Raw genomic sequence first — 16,950 nt, forward strand, 5'->3', positions numbered from 1 at the left:
TAAAACTCTTTAAATTTTGCAAAATGAAATTCAAATAACACCTCGCATGAGAGAGAGAGAAATTAAGAAATTAATTAATTTTTTAAAAAAATAAAATTAAAAAACCAATGTCTTCTTGTGAAATGGAACTCCACCAATGAAGATTCCAATGCAAAATAATAATAATAATAATTATTATTATTATTATTATTATTATTTTCTCTTATAAATAACTCTCTTTCAACTCCTTGTCTCATCACCATCTCTCTCTCTCTTCCAAATCATAAGCAATTCTCTCAAGATGGCTTCCATGGCCGCCGGAAGCTGCATTAGCTTCAAAGCCTATAATCCATGTCTTCCCCTCCACCCTCCAAAACGCTCCGTTTCCAACTTCACCATCAGAAGTATAGCCAGTCCCATCCGCCCCTCGCCACCCGTCGTCGTTCCATTTCCTAATATCGACACCTCCACCCCCCCGACTCACGTTGCATGGACCAGCATTCGACAAGACCAATGGGAAGGACAACTCTCCATCCAAGGCCAATTGCCTCGTTGGCTGGTTCGTTTCTTAACCATTAAATTAAAATGGATACGATTCCGTGACATGCTTAAAATTAGCTTCAAACATGCTATGAAAATTTAAACATTCGATCGAAATCGATTTTAAAGCTTGCATGCATATGATTGAAAAAAATTCCATTCATATGGTGATTAATCATTATGGGAAAATAGTTTTTTTTTAATAATTTAAACAAATAAAAATTATTATTCTTAAAATATACTGATGGATATTCTTTGGTTTAATTGATTTATGTTTGTTGATGGGAACACAAATACTATAAAAAAAAAAAAAAATATGTTCATAACCTAAACAATTCTCTCAGTTGTCTTTTTCAAACAAGACATAACATCATGTGAATCATAAGATGTTGGTTAGTGTTTCATTCAAACTTTAATTACATTAATTAATGTTAATTATTGTACCTACATGCTCAATGAATATCATAACTATTTCAATATGATTGAAAAACTATATTTGGATGACATTTTTTATACTATAGTTTTTAATGTTTTATTAGATGATTGTCGTATTGATTAAATTGAATCATTTTTTTCATGTAGAATGGAACGTATTTGAGAAATGGACCTGGAGTATGGAATATTGGAAATTATAACTTTCGTCACCTTTTTGATGGTTATGCTACCATTGTTAAGCTTCAGTTTGAAGATGGTCGGTTAATTGCTGGACACCGTCAAATCGAATCGAATGCTTATAAGGCTGCCATGAAGAATCAAAAGGTTTGTTATCGTGAATTCTCTGAAGTTCCCAAGACTGATAACTTTCTTGCCTATGTTGGAGAGCTTGCAAACCTTTTCTCTGGTGTATCGTTGACTGATAATGCAAACACTGGAGTCGTGAAGCTTGGCGACAGTCGAGTCGTGTGTCTTACAGAGACGCAAAAGGGGTCTATAATAATCAACCCGAGTACGTTAGAAACCATGGGAAAGTTTGAGTATAGTGATTCACTTGGCGGTTTGATTCACTCGGCTCATCCAATTGTTACGGACTCGGAGTTTTTGACGTTGTTGCCAGATCTTTTAAACCCAGGTTACTTGGTGGTTCGGATGGAACCAGGCTCGAACGAGCGAAAGGTGATCGGTCGGGTCAACTGCAAGGGCGGACCAGCCCCAGGTTGGGTCCACTCGTTTCCAGTGACGGAGAATTATGTGGTGGTGCCGGAGATGCCATTGAGATATTGTGCTCAAAACTTGCTGAGAGCAGAGCCGACGCCGTTGTATAAGTTTGAGTGGCGGCCGGAGTCTAAAGCCTTTATGCATGTCATGTGCAAAGCTAGTGGAAATATTGTACGTCTTCCCTTTCTATCTTATTTTGCATTATTGCTGATACCTGTACACAAATTGCAAACAAGCTTATATGATATCAAATGACATTATTACTTATAATGCATACTTTTCAATGAAATGCAGGTTGCAAGCGTAGAAGTACCATTATTCATTACATTTCATTTCATAAATGCATATGAAGAGAGAGATGAAAAGGGAAGGATTACCGCTGTGATCGCCGATTGTTGCGAACATAATGCCAATCCTTTAATCTTAGATCGACTTAGGCTTCATAATTTACGACGCTTCTCGCTCAAACATGCTCTTCCAGATGCTAGGTTTGTTTGATCTTTTTATCATTCTTATCCAAACTGTTTGGAGTTTTTACTTTCATTCTTTAGTGTGTTTATTTGTAATGGCTCAAACCCGCCGCTAACAGATATTGTTGTTCTTTTTGGGTTTTTCCTTTCGGGCTTCCTCCCAAGGTTTTTCAAACGCGTCTGTTAGGGAGAGGTTTCCACACCCTTATAAAGAATACTTCGTTCCCCTCTTCAACCGATGTGGGATCTAACAATCCACCCCCTTTTTGGGTCCAGCGTCCTCGTTGGCACTCATTCCCTTCTCCAATCGATGAGGGACCTCCCCAATCCACTAACCCCCCTTTGGGGCTCAGCCTCCTCGCTGGCACATCGCCCGATATCTGGCTTTGGTACAATTTGTAACAGCTCAAGTTCACCGCTGACAAATATTGTCCTCTTCGGGTTTTCTCTTTCAGGCTTCTCCTTAAGGTTTTTAAAATGTTTTCGGATCTTATGTATGCATGCAGAGGGGGCATTATGAGCTGATGAACTGACCAAAGCAAAAAGATATATATATATATATATAGATATAACGAGGAAAGTTAATGGGATACAATGAATTGCAAAGCCGGAATTGTTGAATTTAAGAAAGAACAAAATAAACATACTCACAGCCGGAATGGTTGAATTCTTTTGAGAAAACTACTTACAATTCACCATTATCTGGTTTTGGCTTTGTCTTTGGCTTTGTCTTTTGCTTTTGCTTTGACTTGTTTGGATTTAGACTCCTCAAAGCATGCCATCATATAACACTTAAATTCACCAAGATTAGAAGAGATGGGATGAATAATTGGAAATGGAATTGTGTAGGGTTGGAAGGTTCAGAATACCATTGGATGGGAGTGGACATGGGAAGCTGGAGGCAGCATTGGACCCAGATGAACATGGCAGAGGAATGGACATGTGCAGCTTCAACCCTGCTTACTTAGGCAAGAAATATAGATATGCTTATGCTTGTGGAGCCAAAAGACCCTGCAATTTCCCCAACACACTCACTAAGGTAACACTTCCACAACCATTTTCCCTGACCTCTGCTTCCTCTTGTCTCTGGATCTTCCACCTCAATTCACTTTTGTGCTTGTTATGAATTTGTTTGTTTCAGATTGATTTGGTGAAGAAGAAGGCCAAGAATTGGTATGAAAGCGGTGCTATTCCTTCCGAGCCCTTCTTCGTGGCTCGACCTGGTGCAACCGAAGAGGACGACGGTAAGTCATTATATCATCTTCTAAGTGAATGAATTGAATAAACATACAACCTGAAAGTTCTCGGACTCGGAATCTTTTTCACCTTCTAACTAATGTAAGACGATTTTGGAGGTAAACTATGAAATCATATCATTAGTGAAAAAGGGAAGGAATGGAATGTGTCTAAAATGTATTTTGTGAATGCAGGAGTGGTGATCTCTATGGTCAGTGGGAAAAATGGAGAAGGGTATGCTTTGCTTCTAGATGGCTCCACATTTGAAGAGATAGCCAGGGCAAAATTTCCCTATGGTCTTCCTTATGGGCTACATGGTTGCTGGATTCCAAAGAATTAGTATCATTTCAATACTAAAGTGTAGCTTGTTCAATTAATCAGTATCAGAAAACACACATATATACATCATAGGCACGAGTAGAAAATACGTACATGTGGTGACTAACGATGCGCCGTAGCTCTACTGTGTATTAGCATATAGCTGGAGTAGATTATAGGTACCTTGTACAGAATTTAGGTCCCTTTTTCCTCATGTATTCATCAGTTTCTCTTCCACTTTGGACCTGTGAAATTAATATATACAGCTTTTCTTTGTACACTGGCCATGAATCCTTATATTGGATTCAACGGAGAGTAATTTGACAGCATAAGTTTAACAATGACAAAATGTTATGCATCATCATACACAATTTTCTTTCTGAATTCACTTTTTTCAGAAAAATGGCGTTTGAATTTGAATGTGATTTTCTATAATTTCAATTTTGAGTCGACCTACTACTTCAGAACATTTAATTTAACTAGTAGGCGCTTAAAAGCATTTTTCAAGAGGAGGAAGTTTTAAAGAAGAATTATAAGTACTTTTCTAATACATGAAAAGTAATAAAAAAAAAAAAAAAAGGAAACAGAAGAATAAAGCAAAATACTCAGATATTATTCCTAGAAACAGTTTCCAAAAGCAAAGTCCAGTGGTCAAGAGATTTCACACGTGCCTCGTATTAGTCCAATCAAGTATGAATCTCATGTAATGATTGGATATTGGAAAAGAATAATGGCTGAGTTGAATGAATTCAAGGTCAACAATCTTAAATGTTTATACCTTGGGAGGACAGGCGGGGAACGCTTCTGTTTTTTAGATTATAAATATATTGAAACTTCACATCACTTCACCTCCATAGATTGGCCAAACAGTAAAAGAGACAGCAATAATCTCAAGCCATTAGAAATAGTAAGTATAAGTCATGGGAATCATATCAAATATCATATAACTTTTCTGACTTCAAGAGTGGGTGATTTTATTTTCTATATAACCAATGATGATGCACGACTACGATTATTCACCTCGTGGAGTAAGATCATTTTCCAATAGAACCAAGAAACAATCCTTGAATTATACTTTATATCAGAAGAATCATCCCCTCACCCACCTAAAATTTATGAAAAAGATAAAATTTGAATAATTGACATCGGAATCACTCTTGTTCGAGTATTATTCTACAACGATTTCTAAGGTCTTGAAACTAGAGGGGAAGTGAAAGGAAATCCCTGCCTCATAATGCAGTAAAAAAAAAGTTCATAGCCCTTACAAACTTAAGATAACTCTCATCTGAGAAAGATCTATCAGCTCTCAAGGTGACTAGACCGAATTAAGATCGCAACCACAGATCCAATATATGGGAGAGTAAAGTACCTCTCTCCATGTTGACAGAATATTACAGAAGAAAAAATATTCACTTCTGGTCTGTATAAACAGCATCGACATCATCGAGTTCAAGCAACTTGTCCATTAGTTCTTTATTCAAGTCCATAGCTTCATCATCCACCTGAAACTCAATAATGTCACAACTTGGCAGAGCATTGAGACCCTACTGAAAAAAAACACTATTTATTTGAAAGAAGGAGATTTTGTGTATAATTTAGTAATCCCCCACCCACGGACGCCAAAAAACCAAAAGAAAAAAAAAATCTGGATTGGGTTTTGACTTCTTGAACTTATATTTCAGAACTTGACTAGTGTATTTTTGGGGTTTCAAATAATCGTCCGATTAGATTCCCATTGAACAGCTGAGGTCTTTTTCAGACTGTCGTATCTAGATCAATGTCTTCTGATAATAGATGCGAAGTTTCCTTATAGACTCCAAGTTGATGTATATAAATTTCCTTTTAGCAATTATAGTCTATCTTTTCTTCTCTTATATCGAATTGGAGATCTTTCTTGTAATACACCGATGGGTGGTTGGGAGTCTATTAGCTCCTTTTATTTAATTCATCAATGAAATTTGTTTCTCTTTTAGCCATTCTATGTGTTGACCTATCAAATGGGTGAAGTCCATTTTCATGGTGCCTTTCTAAGTTTTTGTGCAAGGAAGTATGTCATTCCTTTTTGTAGGCTATATTTTTCTCTTATCTTGAATAAAGATGGGCGGCACTAGATTATCTTTATCATCTGTCGGCAAGATTGAGGTCTATTAAATAGCACTCAATGGGCTTAGCCGGTCTATAGTAATTATTGAGCTATTCTTTCTTTCTTACGTAGAATTGACTAGCTAACCACTCGTTTGGTATCTATCCAAAGTAGACAACTCTTAATAAAGGGCCTCGAAGAAATCAAGATCTACTCATTAACTCAGAAACAATCTTTGTGAACAAGTAGTCTCCAATGCAATGTTTCTCATTAATACTTTCAACAATGACAAATCTAAATCAAGTTTATAAATCCGCTTCCTTTAGCAAACCATTGTCGGAACATTGACCACCCTATCTTCCCCTTTTATTTTGATTTTAAGGGATTTGACCTTACTTAGTTTTGTCCCATTCTCTTATCCTTTACTTATTACACCAATTTATAATATAAGAAGTTCCAACAGCATTAAAAGTCAATCCTATTATTCAGCTCGTAGAAGGGCATTGAGAAATCAAAGAATCTAGTTTATAAACGCATATCTGGTAAAGTTGGTAGGAGACAATACTCTGCTTTGGACAGGTTGTTTGATGGGCCAGTCAATTCTAAAATAGGACTTCCCCTCTTTATTTGCTCTCACACTCAACAATGAAGCTTCCATTTCTGATTTATGGTCCACCCAAAATGCCTCTTGGAAACTCCATCAGAGAGAGGTCTTAAGAAGATGAAATGAAGGAATGGGCTTGCCTATCCAACCTACTATCTTCAATCATTCTCACTAACCAAGAGGACACTTTGGTTTAGAACATTGATAAAGATGGTATATTCACCTCAAAGTCATTGACAAGGGCTCTTGCTACAGCTAGAACTAGTGACAAAGAACAATTATATCAATCTATTTGGAAGGGAAAATTTCCAAAAAAGATCAAATTCATTATATGGGAGCTTAGTCACTTATGTATCCTTGACACGCTCCACGAAGATCCCCCTGGATTGCCATCTCCCCTAACTGTTGCATCATTTGTAAAAAGGCCCAAGAGACTACCATTCACCAGTCCAGCAGTTATACCACGCTACAGCTTTTTGGAATTTTAACACTTATGCTTTTGGAGGTACATCTCTTCCTTCCTATCTCTCACTTTCACCGGCTATATTTTCAAGAACAAGAAAAAGATCTTATGGCTCCGTGTTATCCGTGCTCATTTTCGGACTGTGGTTAGAGAGAAACTCCCATATCTTCCCAGACAAACAATAGGGCATCAAATCTTTTATTGACTCTACTACTTTTTTAGTTCTCTATTAGTGGAAATTGGTTCCACCTTGTCATAGTTGTAGTCTTGCATCTCTTATATCCCATTGGAAAAGTTTTTTGTAATCTTCCTATAGATAGGATCCTACATCTTTTGTAATTTCATTTATCAATGAAATAATTTGTTTCTTATAAAAAGAAGTAATAATAAAGAGTCAATCCTATTATCACTGATACCACAATGACTGCTAAGGTTTTGACTTTTTTCCTCTTGTTTGTTCCATAATAGAGACCCAACTTCCCCGAAGTGTCGTGCATATGTACAGAAATTCTAAATTTTGAGCTTCGAAAACTTTATCAACAGTAACAAATAATTGACTGAAAAACTAATGCAAGACTTCGTTTTCTTCTTATGTAATAATTCATTTCAAGTTGTTGTCTCTTGTTCAAAAAATTCATGTCGAGTTGAAATTTGCGATTTTAAAGTATTAATAGCCTTCCAACAAACTGTAAATTAAGGATAAGAAGAAACTTGAAGTAACTTAAAGTGATGAGACATGAAGAAACCACATATACGTTAAAATACATACCTCAATCGAGCTTATAGGAAGTAGCTCAGAACCACTGTCAGGTTCGAACTTTATGTTTTCTTCCCGTAACTTGGATAGTATTCCCGAGTAGTTCTCTGTGGAAGTCACAATCTTGTAATATCTGCAGGAAAAACAAACGGGGATAAAATTTCTTTCAAAATAATCTTAATATTGGATATATCAAAAAAGCTTTGCTCTTCAATAATACTAAATTTCAAGTTTCATTATTGATAAAAGCATAACAACAACCGTTATGTATTGAAGAAGCAAGCAAAACTACTAGAGACGCTACCTTTCCGACCTCTCTTCTTCTGTATCATCTTCATATTCCGGAGGTTCAATAACATCTTCTGCGCCAGCATCTAGAGAAATGGTGAGAAGCTGGTCTTTGTCAACATCAGAGGCCTTGACATTCACAACTCGAGCACGTCTGAACTTGAACATAACAGATCCTGGATCTGCCATCTTTCCACCATAGTCCTTCACTACTTCTCTAACGGCTGCAACTGAGCGGTTTATCTTATCTGTTGAGACCTCAACAACCATACTAGCACCACCATAACCATATACCTGTAGAGATGCGGCGTTTACAGCTAATAATCACTTCTTTTCAACATAAAGTATGAAGATAATATCACTGGCTAATTAAAAACCTCGTAAATTTTCTCGATGTAAGCCTCTTGTCCTTTCTCGGAAGCCCTTTTAATGTTACGATCAAGAATTTCTTTTGGAACATCAAGCTCCTTGGCTTTCTCAAGAAGGGCTGCCAAAAGGGTATTGGATATGGGGCTCGTTCCTCCCTTTTTAACTCTATATAGTGAAGAAGATGCAAACAGATCAATGTATCGTGTCATGAGTGAGGGAATGAAAAAGAGCCAAGTTCAAGCTCCTAGAGGCTCATGTTGCCATATTGGCTAACATTTTACATGGCACAGATTCAAACACGGTTCAACAGTAAAAACTCAAATCTCTTAACTATTTTGAATGCCATCACCAAACATTTGTCAAGAACAATAAAGAGAATTATTCTACACATTAAGCTATTATATGAAAATCATTCCCAAAAGAAGAAAAAATAGCTACTTACGCAGAAACAACCTCCTTCCCAATCCTAGAGTAAAGCTTTGCCTTCTTTGCATCTTGAGCTCCCTACATGTAGTTAAGCACTCTAATAAACTTATCTATAAAGTCAATAGCACCAATAAAACATGCGTAATACTTGAAAGCAATATCACATAAGATATTGAAAGGAATGTACCTTCCTACCAGCAATTTTGCTGGAACGCCTGCCCATACAGACCGGAGACATCCATATCCTTCGCATTTGATTGCCACGACATTTCATCTTACTTTCTGAACTCGATGCTTGGGCAGCCAATGATGATAATGAACACAAGCCATTTCCTAAATTTTCAAAAATAAAAATAAAATCAGGAATCAGCTCAAATGGCCATGGACTCTGATTCAATACGTGCAGAGCGAGAGAGAGAGTGTGATACTATGAAGATGGAAGAGACGGGGGCAGTTGTGAGTGACCGAATTTGGGGATAATTTTTGAAGGATTACTCCAAATGCTCGGAGCGAAGCCATAGTGCACCAGCTTCGTCTTTAACACAGAGCAAAGCTTTCTCGCACCCGATTGGACATGGCGGCCTCTGCAATTTTGAGCTGAGCTAGATTCCATGTCGACATCTTAACCGATGTGTAGTTTGAATTTGAAATCCAAACGACATGTCGACGTATCATTTTTTGCGTTGTCTGGGCCTTGTCTTTTTGGACCAGTACCGGCATTTAGTGGACCAGTCAGCCCAATGCTACCAATTATTTTTTAAAAAATAATAATAATAAATAAATAAAATTGTAAAATCTTGCCCAAATTCGTGTTATTTAAGTTAGTATTGTGAAAATGGATAAAAATATTTTTAAAATATATTTTTTAATTTAAATAGGTATAAAAAATTAAATTTATAACATTTTAATCGAAAATAATTTTTTTTTATAGTCTTGTGAGGATGACGTGGATTTTTATGGTAATTAAAATGAAAATGATGGTTTAATGAAAGTATGAAAGCTTCAATTTGAAGCACCGAAATAAATGAAAATGATGGTTGCTTGTAATTGGGATTTGCCGACAAAATGAGCCAAACTCGCACAAACCTTTTGCTTTATTTATTTATTTATTTATTTTAATTATTATTTTCTTTTTCTCATTTTCAAAATTATTATTATTCTATTTCTATTGAAACACAAATCCCACGTATTTTATTATATATATATATAAAATATCGTGACTCTATACTGGTTGGTATTTATGTAGTATTATAAAATTTCTGTCGTTGTATTTTTATATCTTTAAAATTATCGGTAATATTTGATCTACAAATTATCAATAACTTAATTAATCAAAAAATTAAAAGATTAGGAACCAATTAAAAACAAAAGTAAATGATCAGGGACCAATTAAATACTTTTGAAAACGATCAAATAAACATAAATTTCGAAGTTTAAATACTAAAATAGGAACGTTAAAAAAAAAAAAATAGGAACGTTAAATTTTGCTCTTATATCATATTAAATCACATTGTAATTAAAAAAACTCGAGATAATATGTTAGTATATGTTTAATCATGTTTATATATTATTAATATAGTATAATTGCAATACAATTCAGGGGTAATTTTGGAAAATACGTTAGAGGGATGTTGGAACATGTCGAGTTTGAAGATACGGTTATGATACTAGTACTTTTGGACCAAAGGGCATAATCGAAATTGAACCAGTTTAGAGACAACAATATTAAAAAACTGATGAAAACTAGGCCAAACGTACAACTCGAGCAAAGTCGAGGTTGAGGTTGAGCCAACCATGTTGCAAAATGGGACATGCCCAATGCATGTCATGACCCAATTGTTTCATGGGTTAGGTCGATTCGGCTTTCGATGCAAGTCAACCATTAGGGCTGGTGGCTCAAGGCTCAATCGAGCATCGATTCACTTTTATTTTGGACTTCTTTTGTCTAAGTTTGATCTAGCTCAAGATTCAACCGAACTTTGGGCAACTCGGCATTTGGGGCTTTCGCCACTAAGCCAACCACTACAGCTGGTAACTCAAGGCTCAATCCAACCTTGATTTACTTTCATTTTCGATTTCTTTCCCTAAGTCTATCTAGCTCAAAATTCGATCAAACTTTGAACAACTCAGCATTTAGGACTTTCGACTCGGCTAAGGAGGGTGACTCAAGCTTAATCTAAGAGCTAATAAAAAATTACTTGCAAAATAAACAAATAAAAACATAAACTTTACGTAACAATATGTAAATACAACAATAATTTAAAAATATTCCATATATGCATTTTGGTAAATTTACATCTCAAAATATGAAGAAGAAGAAAAAAAAAAGTTAAAAGCCGTATTATTTATTATTGTTCGATGATGAAATAAATAATGAAAATGATTATTATTTCAATATTAAAAGAAAAAAAATAAAAAATGGAAAATTGATACCGCTATTTTACTTATTAGACCATCTTTCTCCACTCTCGACGCGCACTCTTTCTCTCTCCTTTTTTTTTCTCTCTCCTCCATGGCTCACCTGTTCAGAGACCTCACTCTGGGCCATTCCAAGAGAGAGTCCACTCCTCCGCCGCCGTCTATAACGTCCGTCCGCCCTGTCATTGCGGCTCCCGATCTTCCTTCTCCACTTGGCCAACTCGATTCTCAACTCTCCGATGCCGATCTCCGCCTCACTGCTTTCGAGATCTTTGTCGCCGCCTGTCGAACCTCTTCCGGCAAGCATCTCACGTCCGTATCTTCGGCCAATTCACACGCAGACTCTCCCAATCATCACCATTCCCCGAGCTCCCCTGGATTGCAGCGATCTCTCACTTCCACCGCCGCCTCCAAGGTTAAGAAGGCATTCGGCCTCAAATCTCCCGGTTCTGGCTCCAAGAAGAGTCCTGGCTCCGGCTCTGGCTCCGGCCAGGGAAAGTCTAAGCGCCCGTTGACTGTGGGTGAGTTGATGAGGATCCAAATGGGGGTTTCTGAGACTGTCGATTCAAGAGTCCGGAGAGCGCTCCTTAGAATTTCTGCTGGCCAGGTTCTTGTCATTTTTTTTTTTAAATTATAATTTCATACGAAATTCTTAAAAAGTTTTTATTATCTTATCCATTTTATTGGTGGACGTAAGGTATTATTGGTATTGGTGGAAGCCATCATCTTCCCGATCTTTTTCTTGTTCCTTTTTTACTCGTTACTCTGTGATTATGATGTTGAATTCGTTGAAGTTCTTGCAATGATCTTGTGCGTCGTGCTAAAATATGATTCAGCATGACTGATGACGATGATGATGGTTTACACATACCATGTGAAAATGTAACTAAAAATCCGGATCATGGTTGCTAGATTACCTTGAAATTTGTGAATTTGCATGGTTTCGCTCTTGCATTAAGTGAAAACAGTATATTCATCCAATTGGGAACCTCATGTGTTCCATTTGAATGCGTACATAATTTTTGTCTTTTTCTGCTCTATATTTTCTTCAATTGTACAGGTTGGAAGAAGAATCGAATCAGTTGTAGTTCCTCTAGAGTTATTGCAGCAGCTCAAGGCTTCAGATTTTACAGATCATCAAGAATATGAAGCTTGGCAAAAGAGGACCATGAAAGTTTTAGAAGCCGGACTTCTTTTGCATCCTAAAATACCCGTCGACAAGTCAAATGCTACAGGACAGCGGCTAAAACAAATAATTCATACAGCGTTAGATAGGCCAATTGAAACTGGGAAAAATAATGAGTCTATGCAAGTTCTTCGTAGTGCTGTTATGTCTCTTGCTTCCAGATCATTGGATGGATCACTAAACGAAGTATGCCATTGGGCAGATGGGATGCCACTGAATCTCCGACTTTATGAGATGCTGCTCGAGGCCTGTTTTGATGCACGAGATGATACGTCTTTCATTGAAGAAATTGATGAGCTCATGGAGCATATTAAGAAGACTTGGGGAATTCTTGGATTGAACCAAATGTTGCATAATCTTTGTTTTACATGGGTTTTATTTCACCGATTTGTTGCTACTGGCCAATCTGAACTGGATTTGCTTTATGGTGCTGAAGGTCAGCTAACAGAAGTTGCTAAAGATGCTAAGACCTCAAACGATTCTGACTATGCCAAGGTTTTGAGTTCTACATTGAGCTCAATTCTGGGTTGGGCAGAGAAGAGGCTACTTGCTTATCATGATACGTTCGATTCTGGAAATATTGATACCATGCAAGGTATTGTATCTTTGGGGGTATCAGCAGCAAAAATTTTAGTTGAAGATGTATCAAATGAGTATCGCCGGAGGAGGAAAGGCGAGGTCGATGTTGCACGCAGCAGGATTGACACTTACATTAGATCATCACTGCGTACTGCTTTTGCTCAGGCAAGTTATACCTATGTTATACCTGCTCCAACATTCCCTTTTAAGTTATAAGTGATGAGATACATCGTACTTTATACTGGCATCCAATGTTATATCGTGTCTTATCTTACCAAATCTCACAATTTCCTCACCTCATGCTATGATCATTACGCCCTAAGGGCTCCCCTGTGCTTTTGAAAATGCTGATTGTGTCTATTTAAGATTTAGTATATCTCTCAGAATTCTTCGGTATCCTTGATTATGGTAAACTTTCTCGCAGTAAAGTTTATTACTTGACTTCTAGCTTTTTTTTGTATAAAGTAGAAAATGGAAAAGGCAGATTCAAGTAGGAGAGCATCAAAAAGTCGACCAAATTCTCTTCCTCTCCTAGCCATTCTTGCAAAGGACGTTGGTGATCTTGCAGTAAATGAGAAGGAGGTTTTCAGTCCCATACTGAGAAACTGGCATCCATTTGCTGCAGGAGTGGCTGTAGCTACTCTTCATGCATGTTATGGAAATGAATTGAAACAATTCATCTCGGGTATTGGGGAGTTAACACCAGATGCTGTACAAGTGCTTAGAGCTGCTGATAAGTTGGAGAAAGATCTTGTGCAAATAGCAGTTGGAGATTCAGTGGACAGCGATGATGGTGGCAAGGCAATAATTCGCGAGATGCCACCTTATGAGGCTGATTCTGCAATTGCCGATCTTGTTAAATCATGGATGAAAACAAGATTGGACAGAATGAAGGAATTGGTGGACCAAAATGTACAACAAGAGGTGTGTGCTATAATCTTCATGTGTTTCTGTAGTATGTTGTTATTTTCCCTGGCTAAGGTACTTTATGAAATAAATAGCATGTTGACATCATGGTCCAAGGACTTATTGGCATACCTAGTTCTATTAGCTTTATCTCCCCTCTGTACTCTATTTTATGATCTACTTGCTTATGATATGTCAATAGCTAGCTGTTCTCAAATCTATATAACTACTTTGGTGCTTACTATTTTCATTTTTATTGATCTTCACAGTCTAGCAGTAGGTGTAATTAAAATGATAATTGTGATATCCCACATCGGTTGGGGAGGAGAACGAAACACCCTTTATAAGGGTGTGGAAACCTCTCCCTAGCAGACGCGTTTTAAAAACCTTGAGAGGAATCCCGAAAGGAAAAGCCCAAAGAGGACAATATCTGCTAGCGGTGAACTTGGGCCGTTACAAATGGTATCAGAGTCAGACACCGGGTGATGTGCCAACGATGAGGCTGTTCCCTGAAGGGGAGTAGACACGAGACGGTGTGCCAGTAAAGATGTTGGGCCTCGAAGGGGGTGAATTTGGTAGGGGTCCCATATCGATTGGAGAAAGGAACGAGTGCCAACAAGGACGTTGGGCCCTGAAGGAGGGTGGATTGTGATATCCCACATCGGTTGAGGACGAGAACAAAATACCCTTTATAAGGGTGTGGAAACTTATCCCTAACAGATGCATTTTAAAAACCTTGAGGGGAAGTTCGAAAGGGAAAACCCAAAGAGGACAATATCTGCTAGCGGTGGGCTTGGGCCGTTACAATAATGGAACTGGTTTTCTGATTTGTGAATGCAAATAAAAGAGGCACCAATTTCTTATTTTTAAGATGCCTCTTAATTCTCATATAAGCATTTAGCAATCGAACATGCATCCATCAATGATTGTTTGACATGGCTTGCATCAGTAATTGCTTTCATGGTTATCGACTGGTTACTAAAAGTGGGTTCCAAGTGCAACAAATTTTAGTCTTTATCCTTTATATTGAATTCTTCTATGGTTCTTGATTAAAAATAAATTCTGTCATATCATTCATATTGACCAAGTGACTTTGATTCATCCCCATGATTGAAGGCTTGGAATCCAAAAGAAAATCAAGGATTTGCACCATCTGCTGTGGAGGTCCTGCGAATAATAGATGAAATATTGGATGCATACTTTCAGCTGCCGATACCTATGCATCCTGTTCTACTTCCTGATTTGGTGGCTGGCCTTGATAGATGTCTTCAGTATTATATAACGAAAGCAAGATCTGGCTGTGGTATCTTCTCCAAACATTAATTTATTGCTGTAAGTTGATATTATCTGTGTTTTAATCTTCTCTATTTTTCTGGATCCACAGGATCGCGAAATACATATATTCCAACTTTGCCAGCATTGACGAGATGTACCATTGGATCAAAGTTCCAAGGCTTTGGGAAGAAGAAAGAAAAATTACCAAATTCTCAGAGGAAAAATGCCCAAGTTGCAACATTAAATGGGGACAATTCGTTTGGGATGCCTCATATCTGTGTTCGTATAAACACATTCCATCAAATTCGTGGTGAGTTGGAGGGTGTGGAGAAAAGAATAATCACTCATCTAAGGAATTCTGAATCTGCTCATGCAGAAGATTTTTCTAATGGTTTGGGGAAGAAGTTTGAACTCTCACCTGCTGCTTGTGTGGAAGGAGTTCAGCAACTTAGTGAGACAGTTGCTTACAAAGTCATTTTCCACGATTTAAGTCACGTTTTATGGGATGGTCTTTATGTAGGGGAGCCCTCATCTTCTAGGATTGAGCCTTTCCTTAATGAGCTTGAGCGCCACTTGCTCATCATTTCTGACACTGTTCATGAAAGAGTTAGAACAAGGATTGTTACTGACATAATGAAAGCTTCTTTTGATGGATTCTTACTGGTTTTGCTTGCTGGAGGCCCTCTGCGTGCCTTTTCCCAGCACGACTCCCGAATAATTGAGGACGATTTCAAATTACTCAAAGATTTATTCTGGGCAAATGGGGAGGGTATGCCATTAGAGTTGATTGATAAGTTCGCTACCACATTGAGAGGCATCCTTCCTCTTATGCAAACTGACACAGAGAGTATCATAGAGCGTTACAAACGTGTGACAGTAGAGACATATGGATCTTCTGCAAAATCTAGGCTTCCATTACCTCCTACTTCTGGGCAATGGAATCCAACTGAACCAAACACTCTTCTTCGTGTTCTGTGCTACCGGAACGACGACGCTGCTTCGAAGTTCCTCAAGAAAACTTACAATTTGCCTAAGAAGTTGTAATAGCCAGATGAATGACAGAAATGGTAACCCTTCTGCAGGAGCCTTATGAAGAACATTGCACAGGGAAAGCATTCTTAGAGAACAGTACCATCTCGTGCTGCTGTTTGGCTTTCTGGAGGGGACTGCTGAAGCTTCGTGAGAAGGTTGGTTGATATTTATTCACAATTCAATTGCTCCATCATCATTTTTAGTGCTGCTTTTTGTCTATAAGGCTTTCCTTCCACTAAGCATAATAACCTCAGGAAGGTCCCTGTTAGGTAGGGGCCTTTGGTCATCCATCCCTTAATTCATTTTTATTTTTTCATTTTGTTATCATTACAATGATGTCATAGGAGATAGAATCATTGTCGGCTGTGTATTCTATTTGTTATTTACTAACGCTATTCTGGTATCAGTGTGTATTATGTATAGCACCTATTTTTTAGCCATGTAATATTTTCCACATGTACATCTTATAGCACACTAGGAGTGCAAATGAGAATCGGTTTGAGTCAATTGTTTGCCAGAATAAAAACGGATGAATTCAAATGGATCGTAAGTAGATATTGTATTATTTGAGCTTTTTCTTTTGGGTTTCCTCTCAAGGTAGGGGAGAGGTTTCCTTACCCTTATAAAAAGATGCTTCGTTTTTCTCTTCAACTGATGTGGGATCTCACGATCCACGCCCTTCGAGGCTCAGTGTCCTCGTTGGCACACCGCCCAATGTCCATCCCCCTTCAGGACTCAACGTCCTCGTTGACACATCGCCCGATATCTAGCCCTGATACCATTTGTAACAGCTCAAATCCACCCTCAGCAGATATTGTCTTTTTTAGATGTTCTCTTTCGGACTTTCCTAAAGGCTTTTAAAACGC

At 37.7% G+C, this 16,950-nt stretch overlaps 3 protein-coding genes and 1 long non-coding RNA gene across 4 annotated transcripts; 2 read left to right on the top strand and 2 right to left on the bottom strand.

Annotated features, from left to right (window-relative positions):
* The first annotated feature begins 254 nt into the window (after positions 1–254).
* Positions 255–3,976, top strand: LOC111492518 (carotenoid cleavage dioxygenase 8 homolog B, chloroplastic-like). Its single transcript, XM_023141885.1, has 6 exons — positions 255–538; positions 1,102–1,845; positions 1,969–2,162; positions 2,994–3,183; positions 3,286–3,388; positions 3,575–3,976. Exons 1-6 carry the CDS (start codon positions 281–283, stop codon positions 3,718–3,720), a joined length of 1,635 nt encoding a protein of 544 aa, XP_022997653.1. The 5' UTR covers positions 255–280; the 3' UTR covers positions 3,721–3,976.
* LOC111492520 lies at positions 2,678–3,141 on the bottom strand. The gene is made up of 2 exons (XR_002719877.1): positions 3,014–3,141; positions 2,678–2,935 (listed from the first exon to the last, which is right to left on the bottom strand). It is a non-coding gene; the product is annotated as an uncharacterized LOC111492520 (long non-coding RNA).
* A 767-nt stretch (positions 3,977–4,743) lies between the features above and the next one.
* LOC111492519 (probable transcriptional regulatory protein At2g25830) lies at positions 4,744–9,294 on the bottom strand. Its single transcript, XM_023141886.1, has 7 exons — positions 9,117–9,294; positions 8,876–9,021; positions 8,705–8,766; positions 8,271–8,427; positions 7,910–8,187; positions 7,618–7,738; positions 4,744–5,200 (listed from the first exon to the last, which is right to left on the bottom strand). The coding sequence occupies exons 1-7, from the start codon at positions 9,205–9,207 to the stop codon at positions 5,108–5,110; spliced, it is 948 nt and encodes a 315-aa protein (XP_022997654.1). The 5' UTR covers positions 9,208–9,294; the 3' UTR covers positions 4,744–5,107.
* Positions 9,295–11,200: 1,906 nt separating this feature from the next.
* Positions 11,201–16,591, top strand: LOC111492517. Its single transcript, XM_023141884.1, has 5 exons — positions 11,201–11,713; positions 12,167–13,036; positions 13,340–13,795; positions 14,894–15,080; positions 15,162–16,591. Exons 1-5 carry the CDS (start codon positions 11,201–11,203, stop codon positions 16,094–16,096), a joined length of 2,961 nt encoding a protein of 986 aa, XP_022997652.1. The 3' UTR covers positions 16,097–16,591.
* The last annotated feature ends 359 nt before the right edge of the window (positions 16,592–16,950 follow it).

The sequence above is a fragment of the Cucurbita maxima genome, unplaced genomic scaffold (genome assembly GCF_002738345.1).
Source record: "Cucurbita maxima cultivar Rimu unplaced genomic scaffold, Cmax_1.0 Cma_Scf00017, whole genome shotgun sequence".
NCBI lineage: Eukaryota > Viridiplantae > Streptophyta > Magnoliopsida > Cucurbitales > Cucurbitaceae > Cucurbita > Cucurbita maxima.

What these genes read in the sequence shown, in the direction of transcription:
- LOC111492517 (XM_023141884.1), top strand. Translation starts at nt 11,201, where the DNA reads ATGGCTCACCTGTTCAGAGACCTCACTCTGGGCCATTCCAAGAGAGAG. An exon ending in TGCGTACTGCTTTTGCTCAG is followed by an intron (nt 13,037 to 13,339) that starts GCAAGTTATACC and finishes TGTATAAAGTAG; the next exon opens with AAAATGGAAAAGGCAGATTC. An exon ending in GAAAGCAAGATCTGGCTGTG is followed by an intron (nt 15,081 to 15,161) that starts GTATCTTCTCCA and finishes CTGGATCCACAG; the next exon opens with GATCGCGAAATACATATATT.
- LOC111492519 (XM_023141886.1), bottom strand. Translation starts at nt 9,207, where the DNA reads ATGGCTTCGCTCCGAGCATTTGGAGTAATCCTTCAAAAATTATCCCCA. An exon ending in CCGTCTCTTCCATCTTCATA is followed by an intron (nt 9,022 to 9,116) that starts GTATCACACTCT and finishes TTGAAAATTTAG; the next exon opens with GAAATGGCTTGTGTTCATTA. An exon ending in GGGAAGGAGGTTGTTTCTGC is followed by an intron (nt 8,428 to 8,704) that starts GTAAGTAGCTAT and finishes TTCACTATATAG; the next exon opens with AGTTAAAAAGGGAGGAACGA.
- LOC111492518 (XM_023141885.1), top strand. Translation starts at nt 281, where the DNA reads ATGGCTTCCATGGCCGCCGGAAGCTGCATTAGCTTCAAAGCCTATAAT. An exon ending in GCCAATTGCCTCGTTGGCTG is followed by an intron (nt 539 to 1,101) that starts GTTCGTTTCTTA and finishes TTTTTCATGTAG; the next exon opens with AATGGAACGTATTTGAGAAA. An exon ending in TCCCCAACACACTCACTAAG is followed by an intron (nt 3,184 to 3,285) that starts GTAACACTTCCA and finishes TGTTTGTTTCAG; the next exon opens with ATTGATTTGGTGAAGAAGAA.